A 25,017-nucleotide genomic window follows, 5' to 3' on the forward strand; every position below is an offset into this window, starting at 1 on the left:
AGGAAAAGTGAACCCCAAGAGAAAACTCCGCCAAAATGATCCATTGTCTCCTTAGCTATTAATCTTATGTACGTAAATATTATCGGGTTTGTGTCGCCAAGCGATGATAAGAGGAATTTTGTCAGGTGTGAAAGTTGGACGAAGCTCTCCGCCAATAAATACGATGTTCTTCGGAAAATCAAACTTTGAGAGCTGTAAGACGCTCACCTCTATTCTCAACAGATATAAAGCGGCATCGGGCCAATGTATAAACATATCTAAGTCTGCTATCACCTTCTGTTCAAAAACTAATATGGCAGCAAAGATAAGAGTCAAGGAGGAGATGAACATTAGTAGTGAGGGTGGTATTGAAAAATACTTAGGTCTACCAGAGCACTTTGCGAGGGAAAAAAGAGATACTTTCGCTAAAATTATGGACCGAATTAGGCAAAGATCACATGGCTGGACGGCTAGGTACCTCTCAAGCGCAGGAAAAAGGGTTCTTCTAAAGGCGATTTTAGCTCTGATGCCAACCTATGCAATGCTTCAAGCTCCCAAAATCTTTGTGCAAGCAAATTCAATCGGTTCTCACCCGCTTTTGGTGGGACATAAAACTGGGTGTGAGGAAAATATGTTGGGTCGCTTGGGAAAAGTCACACCTCAAAAATGCGATGGTGGACTCGGATTTAAATATATTGAGGTCTTCAATGATGCTTTACTGGCTAAACTTGCATGGAGACTGCTGAAAAACATGTCATCGCTACTAGGAAGAACTTTGTAGAGTAAGTAATATCGATACAACAACTTTCTGATTGCTCGGTCCCAAATGCAGCATCCTATGGCTGGAGGAGAATACTGGCGGAGAGAGAAATAATCAAACGAGGACTGGGCTGGACTATAGAATTTGTCAAAGTGTGGAGAGATAATTGATTATAATATAGCTAACAAATATGCTTAGTAGAACCACCGCTAGAGGAAGCTCAAGATATGCTGGTTAGCGACTTGATTGTATCTGAGTCAGCAGACTGGAATGTCGAGAAGATAAAGTTGTATCTACCTCAGTATGAGGACCTGATAATGAAGCTGGTTCCTAGCGCATGTGATATGAGCGATAATTTGGTTTGGCTGCCTGAGAACTCGGGGAATTATACTACCAAAACAGGGTATGCGTTAGCTAAGATCAATGTGGCAGAGAACCGAGATGCTTTTAATTGGCACCAGTGTGTTTGGAATGTCAAAATGCTCACCATTGATAAATAATTTCCTTTGAAACTTGAAAAACAATGTTGTAGCTATTGCACAAGCACTGCTCAAGAGAGGGATTATGGTTGTTGGAAAGTGTAAAAGGTGTGGCGAGATCGAAACCACTATCCATGCAATGTTTCTTTGTCCGTTTGTGAAAAACGTATGGGAGAAAGTCTTTGTGCTACTTGTTCCTGGTTTGTCGATTGTAAGATCAATTGATGAGTTACTAAAAGTTTGCACCTGGATGATCATTCTCCCATCAGTGGGATTGACTTCGCCCGTGTACCTGTGGATCATGTGGGTGCTATGGACAAGTAGAAAGTAAATGATGTTTGAAGACAAGTATTTCTTGGAAACAGAGGTCTTAGGAAAAGCTATGAAACATGCACTAGAGTGGCAAGACTCGACTGCAAACACCAAACCTTCCACTTTTTTGCCTAAATACTTCTCCACTATTGTGACTCAAACTCAGTCTCATGAGAATGCGATTCTTTATTTTTCTGATGCATCTTGGAATAGTTCATCTTGCGCAGGAGGAATGTGTAGAATACACTCAGACTCCGCCGATACTAGTTTCATGCAAGGCTCAACTTCTCATACAATTGTGGCCTCGACCCTAGTTGCTGAAGCATTGACCCTCAAGGTGGCGATGGAAGCTGTTATCTCTCTTAACATCAAGGACATGATCTGTTTCTCAGATTCAAAGGTCTGATCAATTTGATCACAAAAACACATCTGTAATCGATCCTCAAGGGATTCTCCACGACATCAATATGTCGAGTAAATTCTTGTCATCTATTTTCTTTAAATTTGTTTTTCGACATTGTAATATAGTTGTTGATCATACGACTAAAAATGCTATGTTTTCACTTCAAAACTCTCTTCTTGTGAAAGAAAACTTTCTGACTTAAGCTATTTTAAATGAAGTATTGTTTGAGAAAAAAAAGAATGATAAAGAAAAGAAGAATGTTTCTAATACTATTAACTATGAAAGCAACTATAGTACTACTTATTTGATTTAGAAACATATGTCAAAATTTTAGGTTGTGATAGATTTTTAACTCAAAATTAATTGACAATAAAGAAAATTAATTATAAATTTTAAATATTAGTTTTTACTGCTTCAACTACTGGTGTAAAAGTTAAATAACATCTACTAAATAATCCGAATGTGAAGCTTTGATATGGGCTATGGAGTGCATGAAGACCCTTAATTTTTCAGACGTAGTTTTTGCAACAGACTGTTCTCATTTGGTGAAGATGTGTCCTCACCAGACGAATGGCCAGCTTTTGCTACACACATGGAGGAGTTTCGACGCAGTAAGTGTTTCTTCCCTTCCTTCAAGATTCAACATATACCAAGAGCAACCAATCTAGTGGCGGACAAGCTTGCACGAGGTGCTCTGAGTTCCTCTTCAGCTGTGTTTTATGTTGATTCTACTCCACCGGTTTGGTTTTCCGAGCCGGTAGGTTTCTTATCATAGATTAGTTATTATTGTCAAAAAAAATAAAAAATAAAAAATAATCCAACATCGATCTGATACCACACTAAAGGTATGATGCAGTGCAGAGTAAATGTAGTACAAATGCAGGAAAAATTAATATACAGATTGATATGCACTTTATCTCCAATCAACATTAAAAATGCAGAAAAAATTATAATATTAAAAAATTAAGAAAACTGCATGCAAGAGAATTCATGTGATAAAAAACTGATCTGTAAGTAATGGGAATAAGTCGGCTGGTCGAACACACGAGCCCAATGAAGTGTTGTCTTTCCTTTTTTTTTTTTTTTGACAACTACTTTTTCTCCTTTAGTTATCAATATTTCATATTAATTTTTTTCTTTCCTTCACAAATTAAAATTCATCTTTAAGTATAAATAAAATATTGTAAAATTTATATAAAATATAAAATTTATATAACTTTTATATAATTCTTTAAATATATATATATATATATATATATATATATACATATAAAGGATCAATATCCATTCTTAATTTAATAAATTTATGCATGTTATTTATATTGCGTGTATTATTTGCATATAATTATAAATTTAAATATTTTTATAATTAATTATTATTTTAAAATGATTATTATACGCATTATAACACATGCATTATTTTAATCTTATGTTTAATTAGTTTTATCAATTTTTTTATATCTATGTTCATATAATTGAACTAATATTATTTTTTAATTTATAGATATGGCATCTAACCGTGGACAAAACGTAAAACTTAATACACGTCATACAGATTTGATCTGCATTTGTTCTGCATGATCTGCATTTGTTCTGATTGATCTGCGTTTTCTGTTTGATCTGCGTTTTTATGATCTGCATGTCATTCGAAGCCTAAATTTGATTCTGACTCTTTATACCTAATTCATAAATTGTCCAATTACCCATTCAAACTTTTATTTTATTAACAAATATTAATCTGTAAATGGTCTTATTTATTTTTCAGATTTTGGTTTTGAAAAAGTAACGACAACCAAAAAAAGTTTTGAGTATGACTTCACCGTAAATCATACGGCTGGATGACGCAATGATTATGATAACTAGTACTCACAGTTCACACGCCTCACACATCTTTAATCATAAAAATTTATAAACAAAAATATAAAGTTCTTCGATTCGTCGGTCAATGATGTTTGTTGTCACATTCACAAAAACATAACGAATCCACAAAGTGAATATTTTAAAATAATTCCTCTCGTAACATGTCTAAAGCTCGACATATATAAATAACGTCACACACCTTCTTGTTCAATACAAACCATCCATTATAAAAAAAAAAAAAATAACACAACATGACTAAGCTCATTTTATTCCTCGCCGTGCAAATCTTCCTCCTCATCGCCGTTTCTTCCGCCGGAGATAACGGAGAACACTTTGCAAGAACCATAGACCGTAAACTTCTCGGTCTCCACAAGAAAGAGAAACTAACACATTTCAAAGTGTATTGGCACGACATCTTAAGCGGTCCAAACCCAAGCTCCATCAGAATCCAGCCACCGGTTGCAAACTCCACTACCTACTTTGGAGGAATCACTATGATCGACAACGCCTTGACGTCCAAAGTTGAGATGAACTCAACGTTAATAGGCCAGGCACAAGGGTTTTACGCCGGTGCGGCTCAAAAGGAGTTGGGTTTTTTCATGGCGATGAACTTTGCTTTCAAGACAGGGAAGTATAATGGAAGTACCATCACGATTCTTGGTAGGAACACGGCGATGTCCGAGGTGAGAGAGATGCCGATCATCGGAGGAAGTGGGCTTTTCCGGTTTGCTAGAGGCTACGTTGAGGCTCGAACAAAATGGCTTAATTTCCAGAACGGTGATGCTACTGTTGAGTACAGTTGTTATGTTTTGCATTATTGATGCTAATCATGTCTTTGTCCTATTTTACATTTTTAGTTTGATGACGTAATAGTTATGATTTTCTTGTTGCATTTGGCTTATGGTTTGTGGCTTACTAGTGCACCTGTCTCTCATTAAAAAATCTTTCATTACAATAATATATTTTTTTTAAAGGAAAAAGACTGTAGAAAAAAGGAGAAGAGTCTCTCCCATATATAATTCTCTACGTACTTTAAGATACTCTCTTGCTATATATCCTTTGATTGATATATTTACTTTTAGATATTAAAATTAAATTACATAGATAAATTTGAAGAGACTCATTTTGAAAAACTCTCGGCTAATGATGCTTTTACAATTTAATGATACATTAATATTTGTTTTATCACAAGGAATTTTTTCTAGTTGTTATAAAGAATCTCTCACAATGAGTTTTTGAAGAAAACATAAATGAGGATCTAAGACTCATATGATTAAGATCAGACATTGGCATGAACACTACAATCTTGCCAGCAAAATGACACTGACACACTCAATTGTTGATAACCCTATATATTACGCCAGAAAGATTACTCCAAACCTGAATAACTTAAGCATATAGTTTTGAGGATGGACCAAGACCTTTCGGGCCAAATAAGAGTCTTTGAAAAAGAAACGATACAACCAGAGTTTTGTTCTCTCATGTTTTTTATACTCCTGGTGAAACTTGTTGAAAGATGAAAGACTTGTCATAAAGGCATTGAAATACCTGCAGTTTCATACTATAAAATGTTATAAAAGACATTGAGGTAAGGAAACAAGTGAACAACAAGTCCATATCAAATAAAGCGTTCCATTGTAATAGTGACGCTGATACCATAAACCAGTTACCAATTACTGTGAGTATGCCAAAGTATTATCAACTCGGAACCAGATGGTAATCATGAGACTAAAGTTGCTACTAAATGTAAACCATAAATTTTGAAGTATTTTTCACTGGAGATTCTTCCTTTTGTTTCTCTGTTTTAACTGCATCTTGATTAACGAGGTATTCTCAAAGGAAACCACTCTCCAACCTCATTTAGTGTTTAAAGGAGGTTAGAATTTTGTTGATATCCTGTTTCTTCATGAATCTTGTGATTATTATGTTAATTGTTGGAGGCATATACTGAGAATAGTTTTTTGGTCTTTTCAGGTGGGATGATGAAAGCCACCTAAGCGCTTCATCAATGATACAATAATAAGGAGTGACTTCCACATTTTGACCCAAAAAAAAAAAAAGGAATTCAAGTGATTGAACATGAGTACTATATGTGGCTACTTGTCTGTATGATGAATGATCTAAGGCTTTTTATTCTGTGTGGGATTTATAATTATCTCTTGTACCAATACAGAAGCCAACCAACAACTGTATTTATGCTTTATATCAAAAGCTCTTATGCACTTTAACTTGAATGATATTTCTCAAATTCCTAACCAAGCTCTCCTTTTTTCATCACTGGCACCTTTGACACTAACCAAAATTGGAAATACCCTGATTGATTTGGTTCTGATCTCTGTATATATATATATATATATTTATGCCACCATATCACAGTGTAGTTGCATACGTAGTACACGGTCACACAGTAAGTTTCTCACTATTGAATTGTTAGTACCATTTTATCTCAACATAATGTTGAAGAAAAGATTCGATTGAAGTGAATGAAAACATGGGGAACTAACTAAAGTTGAAACTGCAACAACACAGAGAGTAGAGTTGTTGGCTGAGAAATCGAACACTAGTCACGTAAGATTGTTGCTACCACATGATTCTTGCTCCTCCAAGGAACAACAACCTCTCCTCACAGTCACATACTTCTCAAAGCTGGGTTCCACCAAATCCGCTTTCTTCACAGTAGATCCGAATCTAAACTGGTTCAAATCAGAGCTGGAGGAGTTAAGATCCGCCACTGCTTCAACAATGGAGCAAGCTTTAGTAACACAAGAGGGAAGACGACTAAACGGATCCTCCTCCTCATCATCATTACTACTCTTCCCATGGAAATCCTTAATGTCTTTCAGCAACAGCTCCGTGTAACTGCTCTTCATGTCTTGTTCGCTTGATTGCAACAACAATGTCTCTGGACTGAAATCGAAGTCCCTAGATCTCCTCAACGACCTGCTTCTGCTTATCACTTGTGGTGTCGTTAGTTTCTTATCTTCGTTCTCTCTCTTTATCATCTTCTTCTTCTTGTCTCCTTTTGTCGCGTTCTGATCGATTTCTCCCAGTGCCTTCCTCCGAGGTTGAACATTAGTCATCGCGGCGGCGGTTCTACAAGCTTCTCCGATGCTTCTCTTAACAGTGACTCGTTTACTCGAGGGGTCCGTCGCGGGAACTGTAACAAACTTAATGTTGCTCGAAATTACTAAAGTGCCACTAGGGTTTGTGGCCTGCTCCGATCGTTTTGCGGGAGACCTGCTCGCCCGTCTGCCTCCACCGGCGCCGCCGCCTCTTTCTCTTTCTCTTTCTCTGCTCGGAGTTCGTCTTCGCCTCTCGCGGGGCGAACCGTTCGCTCTCTCTACTCCACGGTCACGATTCCTTTGAGGCGTCTTCCTTCTCTCCTCTTCCACATCTCCTTCGCCGCCGCCACGTGTCCTCTCGTTCTGGTCAAAATCGAAGCTTCTCTTTGAGCCAGAGTATCTTCTGGTTTTAGCTGCGGAGTTGCTCCGACTCAGCTTCCCGCATTCTATCAGTATCGCGTCTACTTCTTCTTTCGTACAGCTTGAGGTCCTCACGGATGACTTCTCCACCGCTACAGAAGAAGCTTCAGCTTCTTCTCTCTCTACCTTCTCGGGTATAGTTGGTTTGGCTTCCTCCACTGCTGGATTCTCCTGAAGGTCAATTACCGGTTTAACCGGCAGCTCAATCACCGGTTTAGTGGGTTTACTAACATCGGGTTTGACTGGATCTGGAGATTTAGAGAGAGGGATCGGACAAGGTTTCTTGCTGAGACAACAACCCATTTGCTATAAAGATGAGTCTGAACCCCAGAGTGAGTGATTTAGAATCAAACTTGAATTTAATTTATTTTGATAGAGAAGAGCAGTTTTTTTGAAATTTCAGGCTATGGAGCCGTTAGACATTGGAAAGAGAAAGCACTGCAGTCAATGTCGTATTACCTCTCACTCTTTTATTCCCTTTTTCAAATTAGAATGCTTTTCTTCATTTTTTTTAAACAAGTTTTTGGTTTCAAATTCCAACGGCTATTTTGTTCTATGGGTTTTGTTGTTAGGTAATGAAAACAAACTAGGGTATTGAATGGAACCATAATTAACTGCTGCAGTATGTAGTTTGAGATTAAGTTTTGAAAAAGATTTAAGTTTATAAGGTTTATGTTTACGATTTAGAATTTAAATGTAAAAGTATTATAGTCCGGGTTTGTATTTGGGATATAGTGTTTGAGGTATATAGTTTGGGTAAAAAATTAGATTTAGAGTGTAAGTGTAATATTTGAGCTTAAAATTTTAAAATATAATATTTGGACATTGGATTTAGTATTAGTATATATAATTTAAGATTGAGGTTTAGAGTATAGAAAAAAACTAATATAGTCAAAAAAATTACGTGGTAAAATCGTGGCTATTATCCCTAAACCTTAAATTTGTGGCTAATACATTAGCCAATGAAATAGCGTCGCAAAAGCGTTACTAGATATTATTTTGTAGCTAAACCATGGTAAATGTAACCATATTTTATTACCTAACCATATTGTGGCTATTTGAACCACGATTGAGCTATGTTTTTTTTTGGTAGTCGTGGCTATTTTTGAATTGTAGCTAGATCGTGGCTAAACCTTGGGTTTTTTTTTTTTAGCCATAATTTTTTGGCGGCATCAAAGTTTTTTTACTACGATAACACCGCCAGAGAAATTAACAATTACATGCTTTCAAGTTTCAATGATGCCTAATGAGAAAGAATACTTAAGCTCTGATACTATTGCAAATGAGTCAACATCTGATGGAGATTGGACGTCAAACTATATCCAAGAGTATCTTAACTTTCTCAAATTCATCGGACTGCCAAACCACAAGTCATGTCGAGAGTTGGAGCACCTTAGATGATTTTAACGGAATATAAAACAGAAAACGGTCTATGAAGTGGAACAAGGTTAGTTGTTACACGACTTGGGAACAATATCATTAAGGTTGAAATCATGACATATATACATGTCGGAAACAAAGTTCTCATTCTGAAGATTCAATTGTCACCCAACGGAAACATCCATCCATTAATGTTATGCAGGCACTAATACCTTTACGGTTGTCCTATGCAACAACAATCAATAAAATTCAAGGGAAAAGTCTTAAACAAGTTGCCCTCTATCTACCTCGAAGAGTATTCAGCCATAACCAAATATATGTAGCTCTATCAAGAGTGATCTCACGTGAAGGATTAAAAATATGAAACAAATTAGCAGGCGGAGATAACAAGCTCGGCATCAATAATATCGTTTATTTTGAAGTTTTTAAGAATCTCTAAAGTCCATAGGTTCATATAAAATCAAATAATCGGGGTACATTTTTAATAACTTATTAAAACAGCTGATTTAACATTTCTTTTCAAAAGAGCATCCTACACCAAGGTTCATCATGCATCTTATTGAACCAAATACAGGATCCAAGTGTTACCAAACATTCTTCAGCCTACTGTGGAGAAAATATGGTCGTTAAACATGACAGGTCCATAGTTGAAAAGTCTGCTAAGGTATAATGCACTAGTATATTTTTTGAAGAAAATCATCTATAGGAAATGTTTCTAAATATTTTGGATAGTGATATTCCTAATCATTTAGCTATTAGATGTACAATGAGAAAAATTTCGTTATATAGCAAAAAGGAATGAAAACTTTTCAAAGAGAACAAGAAAAAGCGAATAAAGCAGAAGCGTGAAAAATACTGCAAAGAAAACGACACCCATGATGACCATGTATGTATATGCTGGTGATTGTTGTTCACCACAGAAAAATAATAAATATAACATCCCCTATATATTAAAAGAGAAGCACTTTTAAAACTTACCATAAAAGTTTATTGGCAAGGAATATGATGTGGTGACGTGGCTTCACGAAAAGCTTTTATTTAGTAAAACGCTTAGGTGTCACGCAGAGAACGCTTCTTACCAAAACAGTAAATTTAATGCGTTCACACTAACATTACTTTAAAAAAACTTCATACTATCTTTATCATTATTTTTCTCGACGAACACTTTTACGTGATAAACCTTCAGCTTCAACTTTGATTAGTTGATTTATCAATCGTCTCAATATAATCATAGCATCAATAAAGCTTCCTTATTTCTCTAAATGTTTCTGTTAAAAATGATAACCCATTTGATCTATCACCATTAAGTCGACTGATCCGTAGAGACGACAAAACGATGAAACTTTAGCATGATGCCAAGTGTTAATGAAATAACTATTTTCTCCATACATGCCTTCATGCATTTAGTAGAGCACTCACGTTCTTGAGAACCGTTTCTCATTGCTGAAAAAGTACGTTGAAAATATATTTCTAGATAAATGTATCGTACTCGATTTTGTTACTGCTCGATGAGGTGATATCTGTTTCGAAGAGATTGAATCATTGTAAATCGTCTCACTTTAGTGTATTAGTCTTCTCGAACAAGCAATATAAGCATCCGAGTGTCACCACCTTCGCCGCCATGAGAGCTCTGCATTAGACGACTTTGAAAATGAGGAAAAAATTTTAGGAAAGAACCACCAGCAAGTCTCACATGCTGGTCGCATCCAGAACAACCTTTACAATTTAGAAGATCGAATAACCTTCATTTTTTTTATTATGCAACTATGTTTTCTGAATTTAAAAAAGCTATGCTTTTTATTTTTATTTTACACAGTTATTGTTTTGTTTATAATATGTTATTGATCCATATTTTTTTCGATTTTATTTGTTAAATCCATAAATCCATAACTATTACAACGTGATAAGCAAAATAAAAAAAAAAAATTTCCAAAGCTTCTTCTCAAATGCAAACACCATATATCAAATTTTGATATTAGTGCACCCATTATACCTTTAGTTATATCTAACTATCGCTTAAAGTATATCTTATGTTATACATAATCGTAATATATAATTTCAACATTAATATAGACATCTTATCCCGCGTAAAACGCGGGTTACTATCTAGTTGTTAATTTAATAATGGGGCAATGGAGCCGTTAGACATTGGAAAGAGAAAGCACTGCAGTCAATGTCGTATTACCTCTCACTTTTATTCCCTTTTTCAAATTAGAATGCTTTTCTTCATTTTTTTTAAACAAGAGTCTTTTGATATTGTGGTTTCAAATTCCAACGGCTATTTTGTTCTATGGGTTTTGTTGTTAGGTAATGAAAACAAACTAGGGTATTGAATGGAACCATAATTAACTGCTGCAGTATGTAGTTTGAGATTAAGTTTTGAAAAAGATTTAAGTTTATAAAGTTTATGTTTATGATTTAGAATTTAAATGTAAAAGTATTATAGTCAGGGTTTGTATTTGAGAAATAGTGTTTGAGGTATATAGTTTGGGTAAAAAATTAGGTTTAGAGTTTAACTGTAATATTTGAGCTTAAAATTTTAAAATATAATATTTGGACATTAGATTTAGTATTAGTATATATAATTTTTTTTTCCGTCTGATAATATTCATTCAAAGTGAGAACCAAGTTTTGATACAAAGTGACGGATATCAAGAGATTCCCAGAACCAACAGCCCAAGAAAAAGGCAACTAAAACCCATACCGGAGTAACTTACGATCCTAATACAACCACGACAATACATTGAAACTAAAACCCATCACTAACACATAGCAAAAGCAACCCAACTACAGAAAGGCTGAAGACGATTCAGTGCAACACACCTTCCCACATAGCAAAGAACAATAATCTGGATATATCGAAGCTGCCCTGAGCCGCTCTACGACACTCTCCACTTTCAAAACCCAAGACACCAAGTCTTGTCTCTTCGGATCTATCGCTGCCGCCTATGGCCAGCCAAACAATACCATCCCCAACTAGTAACCCAAGACGAAGACTTCATAAACCTACGAGGCAGTACCGTTTCACGATCCACGCAACTCATATGGATGGGACGCAATCACAGACGTCCGCTTTCCACCTAAAATAGAAGTCCACCATAACCTTCAAACAAACAAGCCTCATCGATCGAGCCCCAATACATATATAATTAGCACCAACCCAAAACGACGGGAGATCACTGTTACCACCACAATAGGAAGATAAAATTGCAACTGAAATAATCAACCTCCAAACACACCTAAAGAACCGTACTGCAGACTAACTTCATATAACAACTAAACTCCGACCACAAGACTCGATCGGGAGGGTCCAAGAGACACCAAGAAAGCCAAGGTAAGCTATAATCGCCACCGCTCACACCTCTAAATACAGATCTGAAAATCAAACCGCCATACTTGACCAGCTTTCAGATCTGCAAGCAAGATGACCAACAGCAACCACTTGCCACCGCTTTGAGTAAACGAGACCCAGGGAAATTGGCTCGTCAAACTTGGACAGCTAAACCCTAACAGCCGACCCGACCCGAGACCTCCTCCTCACACGACTCGCCGCCACTCCAGATCCGCGTTAGGTCTGGCTAGAGCTTAAGCCGCAGAGTCACTAGGGACCTCCGATGAAACCAGAAACCGCGAGCATCTCGCCATGGAGTAAGGAAAGCACCGAGGGGGCTAAAGGAAAATGAGAGAGAGGGAAAGAGAGAGCTACCTCCAACACCGATAGAGTCACCGGTGTCGGGGGCGTTGCCGCCACACTAAGGTTTCTGCAAGAGACGTCGGCGTTTGTCGAGAGAAAATATCAACTTTTTTTAACTCTAACGGGGCCGTGTGTATATATAATTTAAGATTAAGGTTTAGAGTATAGAAAAAAAACTAATATAGCCAAAAACAATTACGTGGCAAAATCATGGCTATTAATCCTAAACCTTAAATTTGTGGCTAATACACTAGCCAATGAAATAGCGTCACAAAAGCCTGACTAGATATATAGTCAATATTATTTTGTAGCTAAACCACGGTAAATGTAACCATATTTTATTACCTAACCATATTGTGGTTATTTGAAACACGATTGAACTACGTTTTGTTTTGTAGTCGTGGCTATTTTTGAATTGTAGCTAGATCGTGGCTAAACCTTGAGTTTTTTTTTGTTTTAGCCACGATTTTTTCGGCGGCAACAACATAATTATGTCAAATGTTTTTTACTAGGATAACACCGCCAGAGAAATTAACAGTTACATCCTTTCAAGTTTCAATGGTGCCTTAATTATGAGAAAGAATACTTAAGCTCTGATACTATTGCAATTGAGTCAACATCTGATGGAGATTGGACGTCAAACTGTATCCAAGAGTATATTAACTTTCTCAAATTCATCGGACTGCCAAACCACAAGTCATGTCGAGAGTTGGAGCACCTTAGATGATTTTAACTGGAATATAAAATTGAAAACAGTCTATGAAGTGGAACAAGGTTAGTTGTTGCACGACTTGGGAACAATATCATTAAGGTTGAAATCATGACAGATATACATGTCGGAAACAAAGTTCTCATTCTGAAGATTCAATCGTCACTCAACGGAAACATCCATCCATTAATGTTATGCAGTCACTAATACCTTTACGGTTGTCCCATGAAACAACAATCAATAAAATTCAAGAGAAAAGTCTTAAACAAGTTGCCCTCTATCTACCTCGAAGAGTATTCAGCCATAACCAAATATATGTAGCTCTATCAAGAGTGATCTCACGTGAAGGACTTAAAAATACGAAATAAATTAGTAGGCGGAGATAACAAGCTCGGCATCAATAATATCGTTTATTTTGAAGTTTTTAAGAATCTCTAAAGTCAATAGGTTCATATAAAACCAAATAATAGGGATACATTTTTAATAACTTACTAAAACAGCTAATTTAACATTTCTTTTCAAAAGAGCATCCTACACCAAGGTTCATCATGCATCTTATTGAACCAAATACAGGATCCAAGTGTTACCAAACATTCTTCAGCCTACTGTGGAGAAAATATGGTCGTTAAACATGACAGGTCCATAGCTGAAAAGTCTGCTAAGGTATAATGCACTAGTATATTTTTTGAAGAAATCATCTATAAGAAATGTTTCTGAATATTTTGGATAGTGATATTCCTAATCATTTAGCTATTAGATGTACAATGAGAAAAATATGTGGAGATATACTTTTAGCTTTGTTAAATAATAATATAATCTATTTTTTTTTTTTGATAAGTAATATAATCTATATTTATACTTCACTTTGTTTTGAACCTTAATAACTGTATTTTAGAGTTTCCAATTTTTGTGGACTAAATATGTATATAACTCGGAATGGAATAAACGAACGGATGCACCTCCTGTCCATACTTGCCACGTTGCTGGTAGGTAACCACGACAAGCTCAATAACTCTGCAAAGGTTTTAAATTGTTTTAAATTCGAATTACGTATTAAACGGTTCATAATTTGACAAAAGCTGTCTCATGAATGTCATTAAAATTTCGTTATATAGCAAAAAGGAATGAAAAACTTTTCAAAGAGAACAAGAGAAAGCGAATAAAGCAGAAGCGTGAAAAATACTGCAAAGAAAACGACACCCATGATAACCATGTATGTATATGCTGGGGATTGTTGTCCACTACAGAAAAATATTAATATAATATTGTTAATTTAATAATGGGGTAATCGTTTGATAATAAATGTTCTAAATATATTTATAATTTAAAAGTCAAAATACATAATAGTTGGCCAAATCTAAATATATATAGAGATTTACATATTGTTCGAAGGGAAAATCTTCAAAATAACACATTTCTAAGTTTATATCATAAAAATAACACTCAAAAACTAAAATGACCAAAATAGCATTTTATCTTTTGAAAATTTTAAATTTTTTTATTTTTCAAAATTTGAAATCTTATCCCCAAAACTTCACTTGTCAACTCTAAACCCTAAAACCTAAACTCTAAACCCTAAACCCTAAATTCTAAACCATAAACTCCACCCCTTGAATGTTATTTTTGTGACTTTTGACCTTGAGTGTTAGTTTTGTGACTTTTGACCTTTAGTTTGGGAACAAAAATCTGATTTAGTGCTATTTTGGTCTTTTTCTCTTGTTCGAAACTAGTCGACATAATTAAAAATATTAATTTGCAAGTATTTCTTTATTTTCAAGATTTGTCTTCAAAAAATGAAAACAAAAGCTGTATATGAATTAATAATACTACCAATCTCATTCACTCAACTATTTATCCGTAATTTAATTTGTTGACCAAATAAATGATTTGGTTTATTTTCAGATTTTGTTTTGAGAAAAATGACAACAAAAAGTTCTATTATGACTTCGCCTTAAAGCATACTAGTCAATGATGTAAAGAAAATCGTACTAGTCGATGATGCAATGATTATGATAATTTGATAACTAGTACCTCACAGTTCACACTCTTCACCCCAGACATAACCTTCCTAGCTCGTATATTTTACATTTAAATTGTTGTAAATAAAAATATATAATTTAACTGGTCATCATTAAAATAAAAATAAAAATGAATACGATAAAAATGAATAGGAACAAAATGAAATGAATGAAAATGAATATTTATTCTTTTTGTTCTATATCAATTTTGATAAGAAATATTTTTCTTCTATAATTAATTAAAATTCAAGGAATAACAAGGAATCAAACGCAACGAAAATTTTCTATGAATAGTATAATTTTTAAAGAATGAATAGGATTTGGCTACGTACTCCACTTAATTCCTATGTCACCATTTGGACCCAAAATCTTCCATTCGCGAGAATTACTGTTCTCTAAAATAAATCCACATTTAAAAAAAAAATCCACAAATAAAATAATATGAAATCATTACTCTCCAAACATCTCTAAAACTCAGCATATATAAATAACTAACACACACACACACATCTCTAAAACTCAGCATATATAAATAACTAACACACACACTGACACACACACCTTGTTTGTACACCATAATAACATAAACAAAACACATGGCTAAGCTCATTTTCTTCCTCGCCGTCCAAATTATCTTCCTCGCTGCCGTATCTTCCGCCGGAGACGACGGGGAAGACTTCGCCAGAACCATAGACCGTAAAATCCTCGGTCTTCACAAGAAAGAGAAACTAACACATTTCAAAGTGTATTGGCACGACATCTTAAGCGGTCCAAAACCAAGCTCCATCAGAATCAAGCCACCGGTTACAAACTCTACCTCCTACTTCGGAGGAGTCACTATGTTCGACAACGCTTTGACGGCAACAGTTCAGATAAACTCCACGTTGTTGGGCCAGGGTCAAGGGTTTTACTCCGGAGCTGCTCAAAAAGAGTTTAGTTTTCTAGTGGGGATGAACTTTGCTTTTAAGACAGGAAAATACAACGGAAGCACGATCACAATTCTTGGTCGTAACCCTGTGTTGTCGAAGGTTAGAGAAATGCCTATAGTCGGAGGAAGTGGGCTTTTCCGGTTTGCTAGAGGCTATGTTGAGGCTCGTACAAAACTGCTTAACCTAAAGAACGGTGATGCTATTGTTGAGTACAGTTGTTATGTTTTGCATTATTGATGTTAATGATGTTTGTGTACTAATTCTCCTTTTTGCATGTGGTGTCCCCGTGTGTGTGGTGGATTTGTTGGAGTAGGTTCGCTTATTTCAACTTAAATGATGTAATAATATTTATTCATTTGCAAGGAGCTTTTTTTCTATTTGCAAAAGAATCTCCACGATTATTTTTGAAAGAAAATGATGATATATTTCAGTTTTAAATTTCATTTTAAATATGTTGTTTATGGTTTCGGACCGACAACCTGATGTGGTCAACAAAGAGATCCAATGAAGGACACATAATGGTTTGGCATAATAAGTAAAACAATTACACCCAAAAAAAAGTAAAACAATAATTTATGCTACTGGTATATAATCCTTTTGAGGGAAAAAAAAAAGGAAAGCGCAACTCTATTGCTAGTATTAAAAATAGTATGATATAAAAAATGAATTAGAGAATGAAGAAATATGCAATTAAAACTACACTAAAATCTATAAAACACCATATCACTTGTTTATTTCCAGTTGATTTAATTCTTTAAAGTTTTCAAATTTAAATTAGTTATATTTTTTTAAGTGGTTAGATTTAATAGTATAAATAAGTTATATTTTATTATTTTAAAGTATTTAAATATAATATCACGATAATTTTAATATTACAAATTAATTATGTTTAGTTCTTTTAACATTTTACAATATTGTTTCAAATTTCAATGTAATTTTTATTGAATTTATGTTATATAATTGTTTATATTCTGCTATTTGTTTTTCTATTGACTGAAATATAGTCAGTTAAATAGTTAATGATCTTTTTATTTAGAAATTATATAAAATTAAATATTTTATCACATAAATCCAAAACATGAAGTTTGTTGTGTATACGTTGAAGGAAATATTGATAAACGCTGCATGTTTGTGAGCTTTTTAAGCGTTCTCCTTTAGCTTTCAACTCTCTCGTCCAAGAAGTAGAAGCTCCCCCCTCTCCTCTCCTCTCATAAGATCATTTAGTGTCTATTTCCATGAACAATTCTTTGCAACTTCAGAAAATTTGACTTAACCGCAGAAACAAAAACAGAAATGAAAATCTGCTTTTCACAATGGTGGTGGACTAAGATCAGACATTTGCATGAAAACTACAATCTTGCCAAATAAAATGACACTGATACACTCAATTGTTGATAACCAAGAATTGTATATTAGGCGAAAAAGATAGCTCGAGACTTGAAGCAGAGTTTTGAGGATAAACCTGTCCAAATTCAGGATCTTTCGGATTTAATAAGAGATTTAAAAAAAAGAAGCGATACAACCCACAGAGTTTTGTTCTCATGTCTTTTATCGCCCTAGTGAAACTTGTTGTAAGATGAAAGACTGTCATAAAGGCATTGAAATACCTGCAGTTTCATAATATGAAAAATGTTATAAAGACATTACGCTAAGGAAACAACATGTCCATATCAAATAAAGCGTCCAAATACTAATTACTATGAGTATGCACAAAGTAGTATCAAACAGGGAACCAGATAGTAGTCATGAAGCTACTAAATCATTTAGCCAAGTTCATCCGAAGATATAAGCAAAGCCAACATAATCTATCAGGTGCTGCTAATTTAATCAGCTGAGAACACACTATTGTACTCTCCCTATCAAAAGTAGAACGACGCCTTCTTGCCACCATATAACCCCTAACAAATGTCTAAGCAATGACACACGAAGAAAGCAAATCATTGAGGAACAAGAGAATGTGAATCTTCTTCATACACAAAATGTAACAATTCATCACTCTTTAAACGCAATAGAAACATCAATATAGGAAAAGGACAAACCTTGAGGAACTAAACCCCAGCTCATAGATTCAGCAGACAAGCTTGATACCAATCTAGCAGATGCTACAGCACTGTGTAGCGGAAACAGCGACACACAGCTACTCAGCTCCACTGGTGATCTTCTGTTACATAGATTATGACAAAACCAGAGTTTTATTAGTAGGAAGGAGACGGGTTTACTCCACTAGCACTGACCTAAAAGATTGGTTGATACGGGAAGTTGCTGCCGATGGTAACGAAGATTTAAGGGGAGAGGGTATAGACGAGGCGTGAACATTCGTCGTCTTGCTAAGCCTCTGGGTTAAAGAGTGTATCTTTGATGATAATCTGCAGACTTTAGAAGATGCCATCGTCGAGGAGTGAGGAGAAAATCAGATTGAGATCGGAGTTTTTAGGGTTTAAGATTGCTGGGGATAATTACGGGTCGGGTTGAGTCGGGTCAACCCAATTGACTAACTAACTATCCAAAATAAGGCAGCTTAACGAAACGATGTCGTATCAAGTATTAACCAAGACGATTGAGTCGGGTCAACCCAATTTGTCATTTTATTACTTGGTTAGTGTCATTTCCTGAGTGGTGCCGACATTTTGAATGGTTGATTAATAAAAAACATTATTATTTTGGTGCGGAAATTTTTCTATGGATCTCATCTGTCGATTATCATGACTGCTGAGTAGTTTCTTCGTAATCTTATTTAATTCAGTGTTGCCAGTAGTAAACGGAGCATAACTTAACAACTATCACCTAAAACACTTAATCAAATACCTATAATATTAATTAAGCGGTTTAGACATTTATAAATTATCATATATTAAATTTATATAATAATTTATTTTAAATATCATTATTCAAAAGTAATAAATTTATATTATAAAATTTTCATAAGATTTTGTACGATAATAATTATTATCATTTATAAATAATATTCTATTTTTTATTTTTAAAATTGTATTTGTCTGAGCGATAGAGTGTGATTGTTTGACACTTCTAGCGAGAACATTTCAGCTGAAAACATAATTATTCTCATTTTCACTAAAACTAAACCAATCAGGTGAAAAAGCATTTTACATATTTTACTCTGATTACTGTACATTCAAAGGTAAAATCATTTATTTTGTTCCTTACAGTTTTGGTGGAGGAAAAGTGTTGCACTGGTTTCCACTTTCTATTTGTACCTTTATTACATTTTTACTCCGCAACTTTTACTCTCATTTCTTCTACTTTTTGTTACTCTAGGTTCAGCTATAATTACCAATGACACCCTTAGAAATAATTTGTCACCATTTTAAGGGGTCTAACACATAAGTGTTTAAGAGGGGCATTTAAAATGTTTTTCGAACATTACTCCTTAAACTCTTAGATTCTGCTTATGTTTTCTTAATGAAATTATTGGTTGATCAAAAAAAAAAAAGAACATTACTAAAACTTTTCTTCAGCCCAATTATTTTTTGTAAAAAAATACCATTTAATAGCATTAAAAAAGAGTGTGACAAGACGATACTGTGATAACAGCCGTAACTGTTCAGCATCCGGAGCCGACGGACTGGTCGGAGAAACTCAGCATCAAATGGCCCAGCGATGGTGACATGTTTCCTAAACTCAAAATAGATAGTAATAAATTGGACAAATCTTCTAAAACAAGTTTTTATAACAAAAATAGCACAAAGAAGAAAATGATTCGAATAAATTTTATTAAGAAACAAAAGACTAAGTTTTCCTTAATGCATAATACATTTGATATAAATAAATATTTTTAAAACAAATATTTTTATCATTTAAAATTTTACATACTAAATTCTAAATTCTACACCATGATCCCCAAACCCTAAACTATTTCCTCCTCAAAATTTAAACTTTAAATCTACAGATTAATTTATTCAAGAGATATATGTCTTTTCTCTTTAGTGAAATTCATTTTTGTCATTTATTATTTTTTTTACTATTAGAAGATATTTCTCTAATAAATTCTTGTTAGTTATTCTGTTATTTCATCATTTTAAAAAATCCATCGAAAGTCTGCATTGGGGGTGTTATTGAAACATATATTTGGTCAAGTAACAAAAGATTTTTTTTTTGTTAATTAATGACTTTTTTTGGTTTATCAAAACATATTTTAGCATTTGTTTCTTCAAGATTATTCAAATTTGAAAGTAGATATTGAATCACGAAGTGTTACGTGTTTTCTTCTTTATGATTTTGTTATTTTAAGTTTTATACATGTTGATGATGTGTATTAAAATGATTTTTAAATCAGATATATGTATATATTATATTTTTTTACACTTAATAATATTTAAACGGAAAATTTTCTTAAAACAGTATTTCTTCTGTTTCATGAAAGTGTAATTTTGATATTTTTGCATAGAATAAGAAAGTGATTAAAATGCATTTATTTTTTTAATAAACACATTTATTAATTGAGATAACTAAATATATTTATAAAATTAAAATATTTGGTAATTTATATTTATTTTAAAATAGGTATAAATTTCATTGAAATTCTAAATTAACAATTCTTTGTATAACAAGAAAAGTTATTAATAACCGTTTTATGAGACGAGACATATGGAATATTTATTAAAAGATGATATGGCTAAATTACTCCAAATTTTAAAGCTTACTCTAATCTCAACCTTATAAATATTAAATCATAAACTCTAATAACTATACACTAAATCTAAATATTATAAATATTTATAAAAATTATATTTTTAGAATTTTTCCTTATATTAATTTTTTATAATAAAACGTTGGTTAGTTTATTTGAATGTGTTTCTATAACACTAACGCACTCATTGGTTTAAATTTCAAAATTTCAAGGATGTTTTTAAATCACAGACTGTTTTGACAAATAAAGAAGCAACCATAAAAGCTGATTTCATATTTTCGCGCTTTTTCTCCTTGTTTCTACCTGAGCAGCATTTATGCTGCCTGCTCTCTAGATTTTCTACACTGTCTTGTTATCATCTCTATAAAAGTGCTTTTGATGTTAAAAGCAGAAAATTTTCAAGTCAGACAAAACATAGCAACATCAATGCTTCAACTGAATACTACTACTAATTAATAATCTTCTGTCTTCTTCAAGTGAGATAATTAATAAACATAGCGAAACCATTGCTTGTTTTCATGGCGGTGAAATATATGAATGCTTAGCTTGGTGAGAAATTCTGAAACAAGAAATAATAGTGTCCTTGTGATGCAGGTTGTACATAATGTATACACATAGTTTATATATCTGATTCTTGATGCTTTTTTTTGTGTATTCAAGAAAGGATTTAATTTAATTTATTCATCTATTTCCATAGCTATCCATTATTTTTGCAAGTCTAGTTATTTTGGCAGTTTCTTTAAATCTTCCGTTTCAAAAAAAAAAAAAAATCATCCATTTCATTCTCTTACTGTAGGTGTGATCTTGAAGATTTGGCAGATACTGTTGAAAGTGGACTGAAGCAGAGATATTTGATTTTTTTTTTTTGTTGCCCTTTCTCTTGTGGAAAGGGTTAGATCCACCACAAGTGGAAGAGGCTTCATTTCCTCTGTCTGTTTCTTGAGAAACATTGACTCAGTGATTTGACAAAAAGAAGGATAGGTTAGAGTTATTGGAAAGAGAGGAAAAAGTGTATCTCTTTGGATCCTTTGGAGATTTCAGCCTAAATTATTGAAAGCCTACAATGAGTTTTGGATTCATATAGCTTCAAAAAGCTGGTGTGGAATCTCAAAAGAGGGAGTTTTTTGGCTGAGGGCTTTGTGTTTTATGTTTTGAGGTTAATGTGATTCAGTGAGAAGAAAGTGGTGAGTGAGAGGTCTTGTCATGTCTACAAGTTTTGTATCCATCTGCAACTCAAGCCGTGTGTTTGGTTTGGCCTTGTCTTGATGTCCAACTTGCCTTAATAATGCATTCATCATTACAAAATCTCTACAGGTTTCAGTAGAAATCAATCTTCTTAAAAGAGAGATAGGAATCTAGAGAATAGTTATTGCATTTAAGTCTTAAAATGATCAGAGGAAAACATGAGAAGAGACCAAGTTCTAATGGGACTGAGAAGGTTCTTGTTGCTGTTAAAGCATCTAGGGAGATTTCAAAGACAGCATTGGTTTGGGCTTTGACACATATTGTTCATCCTGGAGACTGCATAACTCTTGTTGTTGTTGTCACTTCTCACAATGCTGGTACTACTTTCTCTTCTTTGGTACTAAGTCATGGAGATGTACTGACCTATGTTTTAATCCATTGTCTTGTTTGTTTAGGTCGAAAGCTTTGGACTCTCCCTAAGTTTGCTGGAGACTGTGCAAGTGTTCATAGGAAACCACATTCTGATGCAATCCCTGAGATAAAAAGTGACCTCACTGATACTTGTTCTCAAATGATTCTCCAGCTTCATGATGTCTATGACCCAAACAAGGTTACTAACTTAGCCCATAACCAAAACATTAAAAAAACAGTTAATCTCATGTTTTTTTTTTGGAAGGTTAATGTTAGGATCAAAATTGTTTCTGGATCACCATGTGGAGCTGTTGCATCTGAGGCCAAGGAATCACAAGCAACTTGGGTAGTTCTGGATAAGTAAGTACATAAATAATAATTTCATTCTTCATTTGTTTAGTTTTTACTCTCTCCTTGTGTGGTTGAAATGGTTCTTTTACTGTTTTACAGGCACCTTAAGCAAGAAATGAAGCGGTGCATTGATGAGCTACAATGTAACATTGTGGCCATAAAGCGTTCTCAAGCAAAAGTTCTGCGGTTGAACTTGGTCGGTTCACCAACAACAAAAGATGCAGTGAAAGAGAACAAAAGCAGGTCGTTAGGTTCTGTTGGAGCAGTAGTTACAACTCCTTTGAGCAGTCCTGAGGTGGGCACACCATTCACAGGTACAGAAGCTGGGACATCATCAGTGGCTAGCTCTGATCTTGGAACATCATCGCCTATTTTCACAGCGGAAGTGAAAAAGGATGATACTAATGCTGCTCAAGAAACCAAGATTTCAAGGCGGAGTGATTCTGAGACTAGTGGAAACATAAGAGGAGCAGTTTCACTATCACGAAATGCTCCTCCGGTTCCACCTCCTCTCTGCTCTATATGTCAGCACAAAGCACCTGTATTTGGAAAACCACCGAGGTTTTTCTCTTACAAAGAGTTAGAGCTTGCAACAAAAGGGTTTTCACAATCTAACTTCTTGGCAGAAGGAGGGTTTGGATCTGTTCATAGAGGTGTGTTACCTGAAGGACAGATTGTAGCGGTAAAGCAACACAAACTAGCTAGTACTCAAGGAGATGTAGAGTTCTGCTCTGAAGTAGAGGTTTTGAGCTGTGCTCAGCATAGAAACGTGGTTATGCTAATTGGTTTCTGCATTGAACAAAGCAGAAGACTCTTGGTCTATGAGTACATATGCAATGGTTCATTAGACGCTCATCTATACGGTAAAAACTCTTAAACCAGAGTTCATGAGCTAGTTAACTTGTCAAACACTTAACTCAATGTTGATTCAGGTCGCCATAAGGATACTTTGGAGTGGCCTGCAAGGCAGAAAATAGCGGTTGGAGCGGCTCGAGGTCTTAGATATCTTCATGAAGAGTGTAGAGTGGGCTGCATTGTTCACAGAGACTTAAGGCCTAACAATATACTAATCACTCATGACTACGAACCACTGGTAACAACAACAAAGTGTACAATTTAGTTTCATATAGTTGCTTGATTCTTATCTTTTTCTGTAAGGTTGGAGATTTTGGTTTAGCGCGGTGGCAGCCTGATGGAGAGCTCGGTGTAGACACACGCATAATAGGAACTTTCGGGTAAAATCTAAATCAACATTCTCTATCTCAAAAGTTCTACAGCTCCTACATTACTTACTATGCTTGGTTTGTTTAGCTACTTAGCTCCAGAGTATACTCAAAGTGGTCAGATCACAGAGAAAGCTGATGTTTACTCATTTGGGGTTGTACTTATCGAGCTAATCACGGGTCGTAAAGCCATGGATATCTCCAGACCAAAAGGACAACAATGTTTAACTGAATGGGTAAACACTGCAAACTTAAAAAGGTTTCTTGTTTCTCAAGTTTTCTTTAAGCTCATTTCAGGGTTTGGTGAGCAGGCTAGGTCTAGATTAGAAGAGTATGCGGTTGAAGAGCTGGTTGATCCGAAGCTGGAGAAGAGATATTCAGAGACAGAAATTATCTGTATGATTCATACAGCTTCATTGTGTATACGCAGAGATCCGCATGTGCGTCCTCGTATGTCTCAGGTAAAGCAAATCAAACACACTCTTGAAGCTTGTTTTCATTCTTAAGTCAAGCACTCTATTCGAGACAGTGTCTCTTTTCTTTGTTGAAGGTGTTGCGTTTACTGGAAGGAGACATGTCAGTGAATGAGAGGTTTAGTGGAAGATTATCGACTGAGAGAAGTCAGAGATCAGTGAGATAGTTATGTACTAATGATGATGTTAATGACTAAATAACGTAACTAACCAACAAAACATGTTGTCAACAAATTGTTCTTATCTCTCTCAGTCACACAAAAACTATTTATGTTATCGTCGAGTGAGAGAAGTCAGAGATTAGTGATAATCTTGTACTAAATATGTTAATGATTAAAATAAAGTAATCAACCAACAAAACACACATTGTCAATAAACTGTTCTTATGTTTCTCAATAACACAAAACTAGTCATGTTTTGTGTTTTCCACTAAAGTAAGGGGTTCCTCCTTCGCCATGCAATCCCAGGAGTCAGAGTGGAAGCTACTTAGTGGAAAACTATCTACTGAGAGAAATCAGAGATTAGTGAGATAGTTATGTACCAATGATGATATAAATGACTAAAGTAACATAATTAACCAACAAAAAAACATTGTCAACAAATTGTTCTTATGCTTTTCAATCACACAGAACTAATTATGTTTTGTGTTTCCATTAAAAACATCGTTTAAAGAAGATTATCGAGTAAGAAGTCAGAGATAATTATGTACTTATAATGATAT

General features: G+C 34.5%; 5 protein-coding genes across 12 annotated transcripts; 3 read left to right on the top strand and 2 right to left on the bottom strand.

The window, feature by feature from the left end:
* Positions 1-3,633: 3,633 nt before the first annotated feature.
* LOC103832603 (dirigent protein 20) lies at positions 3,634-4,773 on the top strand. Its single transcript, XM_009108646.3, has one exon. The coding sequence runs from the start codon at positions 4,045-4,047 to the stop codon at positions 4,612-4,614; it is 570 nt and encodes a 189-aa protein (XP_009106894.1). The 5' UTR covers positions 3,634-4,044; the 3' UTR covers positions 4,615-4,773.
* A 1,436-nt stretch (positions 4,774-6,209) lies between these two features.
* LOC103832604 (uncharacterized protein At1g65710) lies at positions 6,210-9,303 on the bottom strand. The gene has a single exon (XM_009108647.3). The coding sequence runs from the start codon at positions 7,576-7,578 to the stop codon at positions 6,358-6,360; it is 1,221 nt and encodes a 406-aa protein (XP_009106895.1). The 5' UTR covers positions 7,579-9,303; the 3' UTR covers positions 6,210-6,357.
* A 6,142-nt stretch (positions 9,304-15,445) lies between these two features.
* On the top strand, positions 15,446-17,506 carry LOC103832605 (dirigent protein 20-like). Its single transcript, XM_009108648.2, has one exon. It carries the CDS (start codon positions 15,673-15,675, stop codon positions 16,240-16,242), a length of 570 nt encoding a protein of 189 aa, XP_009106896.1. The 5' UTR covers positions 15,446-15,672; the 3' UTR covers positions 16,243-17,506.
* On the bottom strand, positions 17,343-18,431 carry LOC103832606. Of its 2 annotated transcripts, none has more exons than XM_009108651.3 (3): positions 18,240-18,431; positions 18,045-18,163; positions 17,343-17,612 (listed from the first exon to the last, which is right to left on the bottom strand). In XM_009108651.3, the coding sequence occupies exons 1-3, from the start codon at positions 18,392-18,394 to the stop codon at positions 17,593-17,595; spliced, it is 294 nt and encodes a 97-aa protein (XP_009106899.1). In that variant the 5' UTR covers positions 18,395-18,431; the 3' UTR covers positions 17,343-17,592. The 2 variants fall into 2 exon arrangements, with proteins under 2 accessions (XP_009106899.1, XP_009106898.1); XM_009108650.2 differs by having other exon boundaries at positions 18,045-18,166.
* Positions 18,432-18,579: 148 nt separating this feature from the next.
* Positions 18,580-24,656, top strand: LOC103832607 (inactive protein kinase SELMODRAFT_444075). 7 transcript variants are annotated; one of them, XM_033277553.1, is made up of 9 exons: positions 19,428-22,215; positions 22,294-22,448; positions 22,515-22,609; positions 22,700-23,463; positions 23,533-23,693; positions 23,759-23,835; positions 23,912-24,059; positions 24,135-24,284; positions 24,374-24,656. In XM_033277553.1, the coding sequence occupies exons 1-9, from the start codon at positions 22,041-22,043 to the stop codon at positions 24,461-24,463; spliced, it is 1,815 nt and encodes a 604-aa protein (XP_033133444.1). In that variant the 5' UTR covers positions 19,428-22,040; the 3' UTR covers positions 24,464-24,656. The 7 variants fall into 7 exon arrangements, with proteins under 7 accessions (XP_033133439.1, XP_033133438.1, XP_033133440.1 ...); XM_033277552.1 differs by having other exon boundaries at positions 19,411-22,215; positions 23,912-24,284; XM_033277548.1 differs by having other exon boundaries at positions 18,580-21,247; positions 21,450-22,609; positions 23,912-24,284.
* Positions 24,657-25,017: the final 361 nt, after the last annotated feature.

This window comes from Brassica rapa, chromosome A08, assembly GCF_000309985.2.
Source record: "Brassica rapa cultivar Chiifu-401-42 chromosome A08, CAAS_Brap_v3.01, whole genome shotgun sequence".
NCBI classification, from domain to species: Eukaryota; Viridiplantae; Streptophyta; class Magnoliopsida; order Brassicales; family Brassicaceae; genus Brassica; species Brassica rapa.